This window comes from Styela clava, chromosome 14, assembly GCF_964204865.1.
Source record: "Styela clava chromosome 14, kaStyClav1.hap1.2, whole genome shotgun sequence".
NCBI lineage: Eukaryota > Metazoa > Chordata > Ascidiacea > Stolidobranchia > Styelidae > Styela > Styela clava.
The window spans coordinates 19,521,862-19,536,995 of record NC_135263.1 but is presented as its reverse complement, the minus strand read 5'-3'; the positions used below and the strand labels follow the sequence as shown (position 1 = coordinate 19,536,995).

Below are 15,134 nucleotides of genomic sequence, written 5' to 3'. Positions count from 1 at the left end.
TTTGAACCCATACATTTGCACCGGTATATCCGCGGGTGCTAATATATATCCGTAAAAAAAAAATTTCCATAGATGCAATAGCATGAATTGTCGTGGGTTCAAATTACGGGTGCGGATTAATGGAACCTTCTTAGCAATTACCAAGATCGCCCTTTCGCTCGTTTTGTCAAAGCGGAAGGAGAGCCTCTAAAAACCTCCGATTCCAGATGGCCGATTTAATAAAGTTCAATAATGTCTTATTCTTTCAGTTTTATGATAAAATCAAATCGAAGAGTTTTTAAGAAGAGTTCTATCTGCAAACAAATACTTCTGGTCGAAATCAGTAGTTTTCCATCTTTTTGGTGAAGCGGTTACCCAATGAAACAATTCAGAGGCTCGAGGAACCCTTGCGCAATAATTTGATTATCTGAATTGTATAAAAAAGTTTAAATATACACAAAAGCAAGCCTAATATTGACAAAAATAATAATAGTGGCAAACCTAAATTATTTGATTATGTTTAGACACTATGCTACTCTTGGCGTCTGGCATCTACCCGCAATGAAATGGTAGAAATTTTAATATATATATATATATATATATTACTCCGGTACTGAACCAAAGTTTGTCCAATCCGCACTGTCGCGGATTTTTGTTTCGTACATTATGGTAAGCCTCCCCTAATTATTTTTTGACTAGACGTATCTTTCGGATTCTCCAGAATGTTTTAAAATGTGTTAAACAGTATTTTGAACTTTTGAAATAAGTTCAGGACGATAAGTCAATAGGACTGAGCAGCAGCTGGTTGTTTCTTCTCCGTAGACAATAGTGCACGAGCTGTTTTTCACTATGCAGATAACCGTTTCCCCCAATTGAATGCTAAATTCATAAATTCTATCTAATGATAATAAAGAAAAAAATGCCACCGGTTTGCCGTGCCGTATATATTTATATATTACCACAGTGTCCAAACGCAATATGTGATAATAACAGTATAATGCTTGAAAGAATAAACAAAAAATGGGAATTGTGAGAAGTTGAACATTTACAGTAAAATAAAACAATATCATAGTAAAAAAAGAAATAGAAGCACACCAATGTTTGTTTGTGTTATAATGGCGTCGCAACAAGAACATGTCAATAAAGGAACTCTGCATTGTTTCGGCCCCAAAAGAGTACCAAGAAAGCACTCGCTGACCAATAAATAGGGTTAAACATAATCTTTGGTGTCGTGATTGGCAAACGCGGCAGAAGTAAAAAAGTCTAAACATTTAGGAGCAAACAGATGCTCATGATTTCTTTTTGACTGATTCGGCCAAGCAGGCTTATATATGTAACCGACAAAATGAATCAAATACGCCGCTCGTGGGCTTTGATTTTCATGGAAGCTGAAAAGCTCGCGTTCGCCATTCTTGAGGTAGACTGTCTTTGGTATCAGAACGAATCGCGACGAGGAGGAAAAAACAAGAGGTAAAGGGAAAAAGTACGTGCGATGCAAATTGACACACGCACAAAACACACAAACGAATAATTTACGGACATCTAGGAGAATTTTCGAAGTTGATGATGCGACGTCACAAATTCACAAACGTAAAATACGAGTATGTATGATTCGTGCTAGCAAACGACGAAACTTCAACCTCCAATTTTAAGCAGTTAATATCATTTAATATATTAGGAAATAATAAAAAGAATTGTAATGAATTTTATGTCCACTTATAAATATAGCATAATGGCAACAGCATAATGAAAAATTTTAATCATAGTAATAATATTAATTAATAATAAAATAATAACAATAAAAAAATATTAACAACATTTTTAGAAATCCACATGCAAGGGATATCTGTCTTTGGTATGAATATTTGGTGCAAATGTATGGTCGCTGGACCTGCATGCAACGTTTGCATTGGTCACTACTACAACCTCGATGACAAATACTGTGCGGAAATATACACATATCATACAACCGAAAAGTTTTTAAATGATGTAGGAAATGAAAGATTATGTTATGACATAACATTTTTTTTAAACTTTACCTCACTACTATTGCAAGTGAAAAGAGATTGTCGTGTTGTATATTCGGTACACTCCCACTTCTCTTACTTCAACATCAAAAATTAGAGATTAAATGAAATGACTGGCATATGCAACCACATATCCATCGTTTTTTTGTGTAAGTTTCGTCAATATATTGTGATTTACATCGCGTAGTTTCATATCTTAAACAATGAACTAATTTAACGACGTGCCATGCTTTGTGTCTGAAGTGATGAAATTCCCGATAGTCCTGCTTGGTTCATAAGCGCTGCGTGAGTCTGTTGGGGGTGCGGCCGATGCACCACTGGATGGCGCAAGTCACTCATATGTTGCTGAGAAAGTGCTTGCTGCGCTTGCTTCAGATATGCGTTGTTGCGTGCGGATGCCGATTCCTCGTCTTGCCATTTGTCGATGCTTCTTCTTCTAGCGTTCATAAAGAAATTACTCACAGTGGTTACCTCCAATCCTAGTTGTTGTGCAATTTGCACCTGAAATAAAAATCTTCAATTCAAATTCATTATACAAATATAAGTATTTTACTAACAGTTACCGTTTTACCTTCATGACAATAATATAATCATAAATGGTGTTTTGGCATTCTGTACTAGAATTTCTATGATTTTTTTTATTAATTTTGGAACAAAAATCTTAAAACAGACAAAAGTGTATTTTCATTTTCACTCCTGGGACGTCCATTCATCAGCCAGATTTGCAACTTCACTGTATGATAGAATCGCGCTTTTCAGTTTTTTTTTTCAGATTATTTATACAGGAACAATACCGATGAAATTAGCTATCGGTCCGTACATGGTCATCTCACTGAACAATATAACTGAAAGTATTTGTAGTCTTCAGAAGTGTGTGTACCAGTATGGAGGTAACCAATTTTGTTCGCCTACTTTACATCAGGTTGTGTAAAGGGACTGAAACCTATTCACTTGACTAACACAGACAGTCCCCGAACTCATTATAAAAGTAAATAGAGGAAAATTAGAACAAAATTATGACCTAACCCTAACTTGGTACGTACACTACGGGAATACTCGGGATTGTACTGTTGTTCGGAAACGATATTTCAAAAAGGCCGATGACTTTTTCCGTATGTTGCACGCCGCTTGGAACATATTTATTACAAATCTTGGGTTTATTGAGTAACTTATCGCGTTTTCTTGGTATGATTTGATTTTAACTTTGTGTCCGCGATCGCGATATTCTTACCGTTAGTGTAAACCTTATGTTAAAGTTACTTTTTGTGACCCTAATATACCCCTGTAGCGAGATATGTCGTGTCTGGATACGACGTAAATAGTGAATCAATACTTTTTGTATTTCTTGTCACATCGATTTAAATAATTGATTAGACGTATTATTTTTTTTTTTGTACGTAACTCAAGGCGTTTTGATTTTAAGGATCCTATAAAAGCCTAAGATTGAAATTAACTCCGGCTGAATACACAGTTAACTACTGGAAAATTTAAGATACCGCAGTGTTCACGCACAAGAATCAACTTGCAATGCTTCGAAGCCTACTATAATGAAGTTGATAAATATCGGCATGTGACTTTTTATTCGACCCCAATCAACCAGCGTAGGGATCCGTATCAAGCTCTAAGAACTTTGAATGAGACGAGTAACATAAATGGCGGGGATGTTTTTCTCAAATCTCACATTTTCGCATTATAGTGGCGGGGGCTTTGTACAAAAAAACTCCGTAATAATTTCTTTCAGCACCAGGTTATCGCCATTTGACCCGCTTGTTACAATGTCGAATTCGAATGAATATAAGTGATGAAAATTAAACGCAACTGACGCCGCCTTTTCGGATTAAAAGGGCTGATCTCTTTATAATAATGACGTCATTAACTAATACTCTGTCGACATCTGTCATGAATTGTTTTTAGCGTTTTTATTCCTACCCGATAAGAAGGTTTAAACACATTCCTTTACACCAAAAGTATTAAAATTATCATTACTTCGTACATTAGTTCCGTCTGCATATGATTTCAGGCGAAAATTAACTTATTATTAATTAATAGTTATTATTAGCATGTTGAAACTGCACAGAATTCACTTGAACAACTCTTCATTCATTAAAATATTTCTGGTATAGAAGAAAAATCTAACAAGTAACATTTCCGATCGTAAATCTGAATTTTGCTGATAATATGAAATGGGTAATGTTTGTGAATAATTGGTCGAAAGCTTGAGATATATATGCCAAGGTTTTTTTTTCAATTTTGTACATTACGTCATTCTTTCTTTCAATTTTGTGTTTCGTTGTTGAATTTCCCTCTCATTTAGTTTTAATTTAATTACCTGGGTTTCTTTGGAAGGTCGCTTGTTTTGTTTGAATATCGCATGTAAAGTTCTTCGCTGAAGATCGGTAAAAACAAGTCTGGGTTTCTTCTGGCCGTTGGCTGTTTTTTCGTATTCTTTTTCGTCCTCTTTTCTTTTACAAGCTGAAATTAAATAAATCCTCATTAAATTTTAAGGTTTCGCGGAACAAATTATTTTGCGGTTGAAAAAGTGACGAAGACAAAACTCTCGCCGACATCTTCTTACATTTCCTTTCTACTTGAATAAAGTGCTGGAGGTGGTTCTCTTAATTAGTTGCATTTGACAACGTATGTTAGGGCAAAGAAAAACTCCCTCTCCCCATTTTAACTTTGTTTCCAATCGGGTCCCTCGTGGCCAACTTCGGCCGGGCAGAAGCGAAGCCTTTTTGCCAAATTTTTAAACTGATTTACTTGACGGTACGTGTAATCGTCAAGCGCTTCTCTCCTACTCCCTCGGGTCCCCCTCGAAATTTATTACTTGACGCGGCGCTTGTACTTCCAGCAGGGAGCCCATTTAATGTTACTTTTCAAGCCAGAAACGCGCAACACCGAACCTGTCTCTAAGATTGAAAATGTGTAAATAAAAACATGAAAAACGAAAAATGGGACGGTAAAAATCGGTCGAAAATTTAAAGCGGAGTAACGAGAGACGCTTTCTAACTTCTCTGACGGAAAATTTAACAAGAAAAAGTCGGAATAAAGTCATCCTACCGAAGCCTCATTCCATAAAATGACACTCACGGGTCACACGATTGCCGACAAAAAATGAGTTCAAAATATAGAAAATATCCTGAAATTTTGTTAAGCTCATTCTGCAGTAGGTATCGGTTTAAACCATTTTTGCATGAATCAAGATTTAACATGCTATTAAATTTAAAAATTATCACGTAAAACGTTTGTTTTGAATTTTGTTTTCCTATAATAATACTTGCCACCGATTTGTTCAGCACTAATATTCAAGATCTTTTGTATGAGTGGTCGATTGTATTTTAAATTTTTATTGTGTCTCCTTCGTGTAATTAGTTGAAATAAGTTCAAAGGGGGAAAATGAAATTAACCTTTTTACAACTTTTGGCAACAATTTCTAGTTTTTTTTGTATCGGAAATTAAAAATTAGCCGATGGGCCGAGGAATGTATATGTTATGAAATTGAATTAAGCCTTGCCAGACATGTACGTTAGACCAGGAAACGAAGTTTTAAAAGATCGCCTGCTTTGTGAGAATTAAAAGTCGACTGAAATTTTGACGCAGAAAATAGTGGGAAAACTACTTCTTACATGGTATTATTGGTAGGCACTCCGCTTAATAAGATTTTGCGGCGCAGTCTTAACGTTACTTGCTTGCAACATGGCCGGACTTATGTCATTTTTTTCTTATGGTGCAGAGGAATAACATACCTTTCAGGAATATGCAAAAGTAATTGGTATGCATCGAAAAGGCAGATTTAGTCGCCAATCGATAAAGGACGAAAAATCGATAACAATCGTGGTGGTAGGTGATTTTAAGCTTTTTTATACGATTGTGCGCCTGATCAGCCGGGAGATTTTTGTAATTTTACTTCAAGTCACATTAATTTCATTGGACATGATTGCCCATACTCTTCATTACACTCAGGTATACCTTCTACTGTGTGTAATTCTGTAATGTACAATGTAAGTAACAGGTCAAGTGAATCAAAGGTACTTTTACCCAAATATGTATTGGAAATGCCCAAACCATTCTTTTGTCTTTCGTGATTTACTTATCAAGACCATGTACAAGGACCACCAATAGCCGGTTCAGAAGTCTGTGTTTGTCAATGATTAAAGGCAACGCTGCCCAACAAGCATGTCGAATAGAATAGGAAACAAAAGATCACAGTGAATCTTTTTTATTCTCTTGTACTTCAAAGGCCCTTATCGTATTCTAATAAAAGATAGGCTAACCCAGGCTCGTAGCGACGTGTAGAACACTTGTATGATAAGTATGCGCGCGACATCAGGCGACCCAACAGCTGGTTGTCACGGAATTTAACAATAGAAAAACAAACCGAGCCCACTCAAACGGTTAAATAGGACAATAGGTACAAAATGGGAATACGCATCACAGGTTGCGATAACGCGGCTACATTTAGCTTGGTTATTGGTAAACCCATATTGTTGGAGCCTTAACGAAAATCAGCTAAAAATCAACGCGTAACAGACGTCTTTGCCACCGGCACACATGTGTGATGAAATTATTACCGTATGCCAGGCTCCTTGGACCTTGTGGAGTTGTAAAATGTCGCCATACAAGCCGGAAAACAAATAACTGAATTTTTAGATAACACGGAGGGAAGCCCAGTTCATTTTTTCAATATTCGAAATCTGTCACAAAGAATCATCATATCACCAATCATTGGGAATTTCGACCATCGTCAAAAACGAAAAAAAAAATCTTGCTTTTTTCCACAAAACTAAATATTGCTGTTTATGGCTAAATGTTTTGCTGTATTTCAAACCGCAACAAATTTGCTAGGTATTGTACAATTCAATTTACAGAAGGCGACGTTTAAGAAATCTTCATATTGTGATGACCTTCTGGAAGCATTTTCATTGCGTCTGATTGTTATTTATAAACTATGTCATCGATAAATCTGTCTATTTTCCACTATTTTACAAAGATGACGAAAACTCTGTGAAATATTTGCTGGATTTATTTTTGTTTGTCATTATGATGATCAATGACATGTCTCGGCAGAGTCATATAGATACGACAGTAATAAGAAGTACATAATATTTCTCATTAATAATGCCTCTCCACAATTTTTCGGTCTTTCGAGGGCGGTCGTAATAAAAACGACTCCCTCTGGAAATACGGGTTAAACAGCAGCCGTGGTAATTACTTGCACAGAATTGGTAACGGCGTTTTTTGTTACAACCCGTCCGTTGCGAATACCTCTGATATGCATTACACCAACTGCCGCTCGCTTTCATTGCATGTTTTCCTCCAAAAAATCGATTTTTTTCGAGGGCGAAACGGGACATCGCGTTGTACCGAGTTTTAAATAAAAACTAAAAGAAAACGAGAACGCGTTTCTCTTGAAGGCTTAGCTAAGAAACTCTTTGGTTTAAGCTGTGCATGTCAAACCTTGCGTTACTTCGCCTTTAATTTTTGAATGTTAGAAGACACACGATGACTTTTACCAAATAATCTTTAGGATCAAAAAAAATTATTTTCAGCAGTAATAAACCGTCCTTAGGATGAAAGAGAGGGAATAAACTTGCGTAAAATATTATATCATTGAAGCATATTCGGTCGCAACATTTGACTGGATTTCAATTGAATGTTATGTAAATTCGCGTACTTTATTTCACAACTTGAAATAAATTGGTTTATAATAAAGTAGTCAAGGGAATAACGTAGTAGTCAACGAATAACTTCTTTAATCAGGAGAAAATTATGTTTCGATTTTTAAAATTCCCTTTTCACCATTCGCTTGAAAGATCCATCACAAAAAATGGAATGGAATGGAAAAATGTCCACATGGAACTTCCATTAGAGTAAGAGGAATAAAAAATAATAATAAATTCATAAGTACCTTCCCTACCTGCTAAACGCAAGGCGGACATTCTTTGAAATTCAGGTTCTTGCAGCCATTTCCACATTCTTCGAAACGTTTCACGCCCACTCTTCAGTTTTGACCAAGGTTTGGGATTTCGCAGAAGGTCCGAAAGGGTTCCTTGACTTCGACATAAAACACGCTGTGCAAATATTGCTTGTGGAATGCTGTAACGCTTTAATTCTTGTGTAATTTTGGCTGCGACATCTTTGGTGTTTACTTCTTCAGAAGGTTGCTGATGTTGGTTGTTGCCACCATTAAGATTGACGGGTGTTACTCTTTCAGCTCCCACGGGTCCTTTATTTTCGCGCGAGTGTGACATTCCAGAAGACCGACTTGAATGAAAATTATGCCCAAATCCGTTGGGTCTTGCCGAAAACACTGAAGTGGGGAGTGGCGCACTCGGAAATGCTTCCAATGTGTCTAGCATGTGAGTTTCATATGGATTGGGTGGATGATGGAAATTTGTCGGTGATCTTGCGTATTGTGGAATTCCCATTGCTGCGTTTTCTGTGTCTGCCGCAGACCCCACAACTGGTGGTTGCAAGCTGTGTTGTACATTTAGTCCATTGAGTAGCATATGATTTGACAACGGTGGTAGACTCTGTCCCATGCCCGTCATCTTTTGATAGTTACCGCTAAGATCCCCAAGGCCTGACATATCTTGTGATACAAACGCATTTGACGGCACCGAACCATACTTGTCAGCTGGGTTTGGAATTTGAGTTAGCGGCTGAAGAGGTGTTAGAGTTGCGTAACTCAGGCTAGGTCCGTCGCCGGACACATTGGGATGCATACCAAACGCGGGCTTGTGTAAAGATACGGACGGTGCTCCGTCGTTTGTGTATATTCCTTCTGGTACCGAAGGATTGACGTTCCCAAAAGCTGATCTTGTTAAAGAAGTGTTAAAAGAGTTCGAGTGAGTTTGTGATCGGTGGTAAATTGATTCTGCATTTCTATGAACTTCATTGAACATGGTTGAATGTTGAGTAAAATCTGGAGACGGACCTGTCATAGATTGGATGGTTGAAGGCTGTTCCATCATGTTACCAATCGAATCTCCCGTACCTGTTGAAATTGCATTTAGATCGCCAGTAGAGGAATTCTTTTTCAGGCCCGTTTCTTCTTCCGAATGTTGTTGGAGAGAGCCGGGGCTATTGGCACGGTTGTGAAAAGTTGAATCGCTCTTTTTTTTTTCCGCAGACGTCGAATTTACGGTAGATACGGGAGTTGTAACTTCACAACCACTGCCTTCGTCGCTTCCGGAGAAATTGAGAAGAGATGACTCTTCCCGTGGGCGTTCTGTAATCGGAGCGTATTGCGAAAATGAAGATATTGGTGTCGTAGAATAGTGATACAGGGGATTCTGGTGATGATGTTGATAGTACGGCAGAATGTAATCGTCACCGCATTCCAATTCGTTGGGTCCGTAAGCTCCTGCTGCCGCCACTGCGTTTGCTAGAACCGCTGAAGACACAGCACGAAGTCCGATTGATACAGGCATTGGAACAGAAATTGCACTCAATCGACTTATTTGTCTAATAGCACTTCGTTCGCAAAATCTAATAAGCTATAGGATCTAAAATTTTAAGAATATTTCTGCATTAAAAAAGCATGAAAGATAAGCCTTGAATTCTATACAGCAATAAAATACTAGGTTAAAATCAAATTGATATGACAATTTTAGTCTCCAAACAGTTTAGCAAAAACATCGGTCCATGTCATGTCTATTTAATTCTATTGATTGTTCATTTCAATTATTTTCTGAATTCAAATCCTTTTCAAATTAGACATGCACTTTGATAATGGGCATCAAAGGCGTTTTGGAAGCAGGATTTTATTTTTAGGATGCAATGTTGCGGTAGCTATTTCGACGAATCTCATGCGTCCTTATGAAATATATCAGAAAAATGTGGAATAACGTTATATAAATATATCTTTATCGCCACCGTAGCTAATACTATTCTTCAGGAATTGAACTATCACTCACCACTCGCCTGTGAATCTTGTATACAGACTACAACTTTACTTCATTACTTTTATAATATTCAAACTTATCACAAGCAAATAAATGTAAGACTGGCGAAATTACGCTCAATGGCCTAATGTATATTAGGCCTCTGCTAACATTAGTTTAGTGCAAAACTGTGTTGAAATCAAGAATAAAAGAAATGACCCAAGGTAAAAATCTTCGATGAGGTAGAAACGCACAAGTGTCGAGCGACTGAGACCAAGACACCATTTTCTTTTGTGACGCAACCATTGCGCGACGTGAGCGCGCATAAACCATCTGCCGATACCTGCGCTGGAGAATATCCTTGTTTTTAACGATCTTTCTATAGCCTTTCTAAAAATAATTATATTAGCAATATATTGTGTAAAGAAAAATTTATTCAACACAGAGACATTTAATTCTATACAAAAAGCTCCCTATATCAACTGCATTACTGATCAGAAATGCCTCAACCTAAGCGCAAAATAAAGTATTTAAACGAAACATTCACTCAAGGATCTTATTTTTTATTAAGAAAAATATTGAATAAATGTACTCCATACGTATGAGCAAAATAATTTTTTGAAGAGAATTTAATTGAAGAAAATACTGCGCTAAGTTTGATGACCAATAACCATCAAACATTTGATCATAATATTCGAGAAAATGAAAATACTCGATACTCTACATTCTCAACGTTCAGTACGTTTTTTATTTTTTCTGCAGACCTGACTTTTATGATAAAGTTCTAATTACGAATACTAAAAATTACATCCGCTTTAGGCGCGTGACTGGTGCTGCTGCCTGACCCCCATATTGTGTCGATAAGAACACGAGTACCTAAAGTGGGAAGCTTTTGTTTTTTATTTCTCTTTTTCTGTTAAGTGCTGATAGGTTTGCGCTGGTGGTAGCGAAACACCGATTTTGACGACTGTTTCTATATTATGAATTGAAACTCTCAAAGGCTCTCGTAATATCGATGTGCGTGAGAAATATTTTTCCATCTGCCATTACGTTATCTAACCTGTGTTGTTATACTATTGACCCAACAATTCCATCGATGCGCGTAAAATACTCTGCCTTCGACTCTGATTGTAGCCAACGTCGTTTTGTGGCCTTTTTCATTCTCGCCCTGGCATTAATTATTTTCGTGCATAATGTGTTTCATTTTTTCTTTTATCTCCGATCGGAAGAGAAATGGATTCCGTCTGTTTCTTTTTTGTAAAGAGAGTGGGGGAAAGTTTCCGATCGCTCACCTAAACGCCGTACAAAATAGAAAATAGCGTTGATCAAACATGTCCCAATCCTATAAAATGATCAGAGCATCTATCTATCATGCATATTCGTGATTGGCCGTGTATAAATCCGTACCCAACCGATACAACGGATGGATAGAAAGATTTGCATTAATTACGCTACTGCACTTGCTTTATTTCTCTCGCCGTTACCCAAATCTCCATGTGTTCGAATGCAATCGTCGTCTGCCGGAGCGAAATCATATTCACAAACGATACAACTAATAAGCCCCATAACTATGGAAAACAGATGTGCATTGAGAACGCGTCCATTTTTTTCGAAGGATGCATCGCCTAATAAGACAATAAATCTGCGATTAAGCGGGATTTATGACTTTGACGCTTTATGGAACGAATTCGGTTACGTCTTCCGCATTTGTAAAAATTGCTTAATTGGGTCCAATACACAAAGACTAATAATAAAGCGACTGTCATATGCACGTGCGTAAGGGCTTATTGAATATTCAACAAACTTACATATTTATCCAAAAAAATGCCGAACAGGTACTTTAAAAAGCTCGATCTTTAAAGGTTAATAAAACAACAACTAATTCTCTAATACACGAATAATACTTTGGAAACTATATACAAATCAGCAATAAAGCAAATGATTACTTTGACAACTAAAATGGTTACTTTTCATTGGTTTCAAAATTGGAATAAATATAATTGTAGTAATATAACATGGATGGAAAATTCGATAATTATACAGAGGTACAAACCGTTTTTTATTTTTAAGCTTGAATACGGGTTTTCCGAAACAATCTGCAAGTGACCCGTTTTATATAAACATCGGTAAAATGTCAAGTTGCATGCAGGGGAATTGTTCAAGCAGTTTACTCATCTTGTAAAAGTACAATTTTACATAAGACAATATAAAGATATGATACATATCACAATGCAACCGCGGTCTACCATTTTATTCTCTTCTTAAATCAAATCTTAAATTTCTTATGTAAATTGAGTTCTTCTTTTGTACTTTTTGTGCACAAGCTTACATGCCTGACATTTTAGACGAAATTCACAATGAGTCTTATATATTTGGAGAGTTTATGACATATTTCATAGCTTAATTTTCATCATTACACCGAAAATGTTTCTTCATTGTCAAATCAAACAATGATGACAAACGTAAAGCGTCTGTATTACAATTGACAATTTCGGTCAAAGACGAAATACTGTTTATGAAATGAGACGTCGTCTATAATCCATCCACATTTATAAGATGCATTCGATAAATCGTTATATCGATCAGTGATGATATAGTGCAGTGTATATATACAAGCTATACATATAAAATACAGCGAATCTGGAACAATTCCCAGCGTATTCATCGCCTGAGTATGACTGGTTGAAGTGAAAGTCCACAAACGTACCAACATAAAAAAAAATCCGAGAATAGCTCATCAAGTTTTATTAGATTTTTTTCCGTGTTTTAATTCAAATCTTAATAAAAAATACGGAAGGACTATTATGTATACATTTGGTCTTTCGTGTCAGTCATAAAATTGTGCAACTGGGATGGATATTTGATTTCTCTTGCCGTTGGCACTCCAATGGCAATGTTGAACTCAGTTATTACGCGTTCATTCATCGTTCAACTATTGAAATGTTTCTACTTATATATATATATTTATAAATTACCACTTCAATTCAGAAATTTGTCCTCCGTTTGAGCAAAATACGTGGATTTGAGTTGTTTTCCAATATACTTTAACGCAAATCATTATCTTAGCTAAAACCCCTAAGTTGAAAAGAATTGCGTATTGTTATTATTTAAATTGCTTCAAATTGTCCCTTTTCGTTTAATTATCTCGTATGATGTGTTCGTGATGGAATATGTGTTGGTGAAACGAACGACGGTCATAAACAAGATAAGCAGATACTCTAACTCATTTCAGAGTGTTCACACAACACTCCAGTGTGCTTTTACGTAAAATTCACATCTGCCATACATAGGCAAGCGACATATGGTACGTTCAGCGGCGATAGCTTCCTAATCGCTAATGTCACTCGAAGCAGAGTCGAGTGGAATGCATTTAAATCTGTAAATATTACAATTTTATTCGTAACTAGACCCGTTTTTAACGCGGTGCAAGTTATATTTTTGTTCTAACAAACTTTTCATGTGATATCGTTCGATAATAATGGAAAGTAATTGACAATATTCGAAAATTTGAAAAAATGATTTGTTTGTACATTTTTGTTGACAGAAACCGATTTCACATAAAGGTGTACGTTTAGGATACTTATTACATGTGTCTAAGATATACGTAACAAGAGGTGATTTTGCATTGATTTTTCAAAAATACACAGTGGTATTTTATCTCGGCTGTGTTTCCCTCTAAGAAGAGAAAATCGCGCTTCGTTTGTGGCAACATTATAACAGTGTCGCTGCAATCCGAGTGAACTGGGATCCGCTCTTAAAAAAATTCAAATCTCCAGGGTAATTAATCGCCTTTGCACCATATGTGACAAAAATCAGAGATGGTGAATATTATTTTCGCAAGTAATTTTGGGTAAGCTGTTCGTTGCCCGAGAATTTTCAAATGGCACAGCATAAAATCGAACAAATATTACTTTTTTGTTTTGGTTATATTCTGCTATATATTGTAAACGATAAGCTGCATATGTCTATTTCATCCGTGATGTTATTAATATATTTCGGTTTGATAAAAAGGTAGTTTCCTCAGTTACTGAATATTTATGCATTCCGGTTTATCGTTTGCTTATACTTGGCAATATATATAGTATAAAATTCGTGAATAAGTATTCAAAGTCGAATAAATTCTAGTTTTCGTATTATTTACATTCCGAATTTTATTCTGATTAAATATTTGCAAAACATAAGCTAGGTTTCAGAATGCAGATTTCTAATACACTTTTGATAACTTATAGTATATTATTTTTGATGAATCAGTTCTGCTTTAAATGCTAACTACAACAACGTATGGCTCGTAACCATAAAGGGAAATCATGAACACACTTGTGTAATGAAGCACATGTGTATCGAATCATTTAATTTCGCTTTCGCCAGTTTAGCCGTACTTGAATTGCATGACCAAATGTGGCCTGATATTTCACGTTACAAATCTAATATAATAACTTTATTTACCTTCGCTGACGTAGTTACACAAGCGAACACCTATGTCAAACGTCATGCGCGAGAAGACCCGTAATACAATTGTAATACAAACAAATGGAAGCTTTTTACGTGTGTTATATTGGATTTAAATGCTACCTTTTCATTGTTGGAATAATCGCTCATTTCTATGTACCCAACGCAATCACAACGGGATCAAGAAGGCGTATATGTATTGGTGTAATACGTCGAAAAGTGTGTAACTTGGGCTTTCGAAGGCTTGCCTGGTGTTGCTGTACTACATGTAGCAGATGGCTCGTAGTGACATCATATTTACTTTATTGTAGATACGTAATACTCAAACGTAGGTAGCGGTACTATAGATATATTTACTCTGATTTTCGATATTTTCAAAAAATTATTTCTTTCAATTTCATGAAGTGCCCCGAAATCGCGCCATTCCGTAGCGTTTTCTAGCATAAAATTTGAAGCAGTTTTTCATAGACTCCATGTTATTTTATTAATTATGGTATATATGTTAGTATTTATTTTATGAATAAAAATTATAAATTTGGCATGTGAGAACACCGACAAATTCTTCACACTGACAATATTGCAATGTGTTTTTCTCATGTTCAAATAATCGCAATGTGTTCAGTTCCATTCAGATACATTAGTATGCCGCTGCGCTAGAGAAAAGCTCGTTGTCTTTGCGCGATAGCACACATGGCAATACGGTTATTTTTATTCTTTAATTATGACAAAGAGAAATAACCATCTGTCGTGTTTAATTTCAATGAGCACAAATGACTCGGGATTGCGGTTCATG

At 36.2% G+C, this 15,134-nt stretch overlaps 1 protein-coding gene across 2 annotated transcripts; it reads right to left on the bottom strand.

Moving 5' to 3' along the window:
• Nucleotides 1–908: 908 nt before the first annotated feature.
• Nucleotides 909–9,518, bottom strand: LOC120341226 (one cut domain family member 2-like). 2 transcript variants are annotated; one of them, XM_039409702.2, is made up of 3 exons: nt 7,915–9,518; nt 4,336–4,478; nt 909–2,507 (listed from the first exon to the last, which is right to left on the bottom strand). In XM_039409702.2, the coding sequence occupies exons 1-3, from the start codon at nt 9,437–9,439 to the stop codon at nt 2,220–2,222; spliced, it is 1,956 nt and encodes a 651-aa protein (XP_039265636.2). In that variant the 5' UTR covers nt 9,440–9,518; the 3' UTR covers nt 909–2,219. The 2 variants fall into 2 exon arrangements, with proteins under 2 accessions (XP_039265636.2, XP_039265637.2); XM_039409703.2 differs by having other exon boundaries at nt 7,924–9,518.
• Nucleotides 9,519–15,134: the final 5,616 nt, after the last annotated feature.

What these genes read in the sequence shown, in the direction of transcription:
- LOC120341226 (XM_039409702.2), bottom strand. Translation starts at nt 9,439, where the DNA reads ATGCCTGTATCAATCGGACTTCGTGCTGTGTCTTCAGCGGTTCTAGCA. An exon ending in GCGTTTAGCAGGTAGGGAAG is followed by an intron (nt 4,479 to 7,914) that starts GTACTTATGAAT and finishes ATTTAATTTCAG; the next exon opens with CTTGTAAAAGAAAAGAGGAC. An exon ending in GACCTTCCAAAGAAACCCAG is followed by an intron (nt 2,508 to 4,335) that starts GTAATTAAATTA and finishes TTTTTATTTCAG; the next exon opens with GTGCAAATTGCACAACAACT.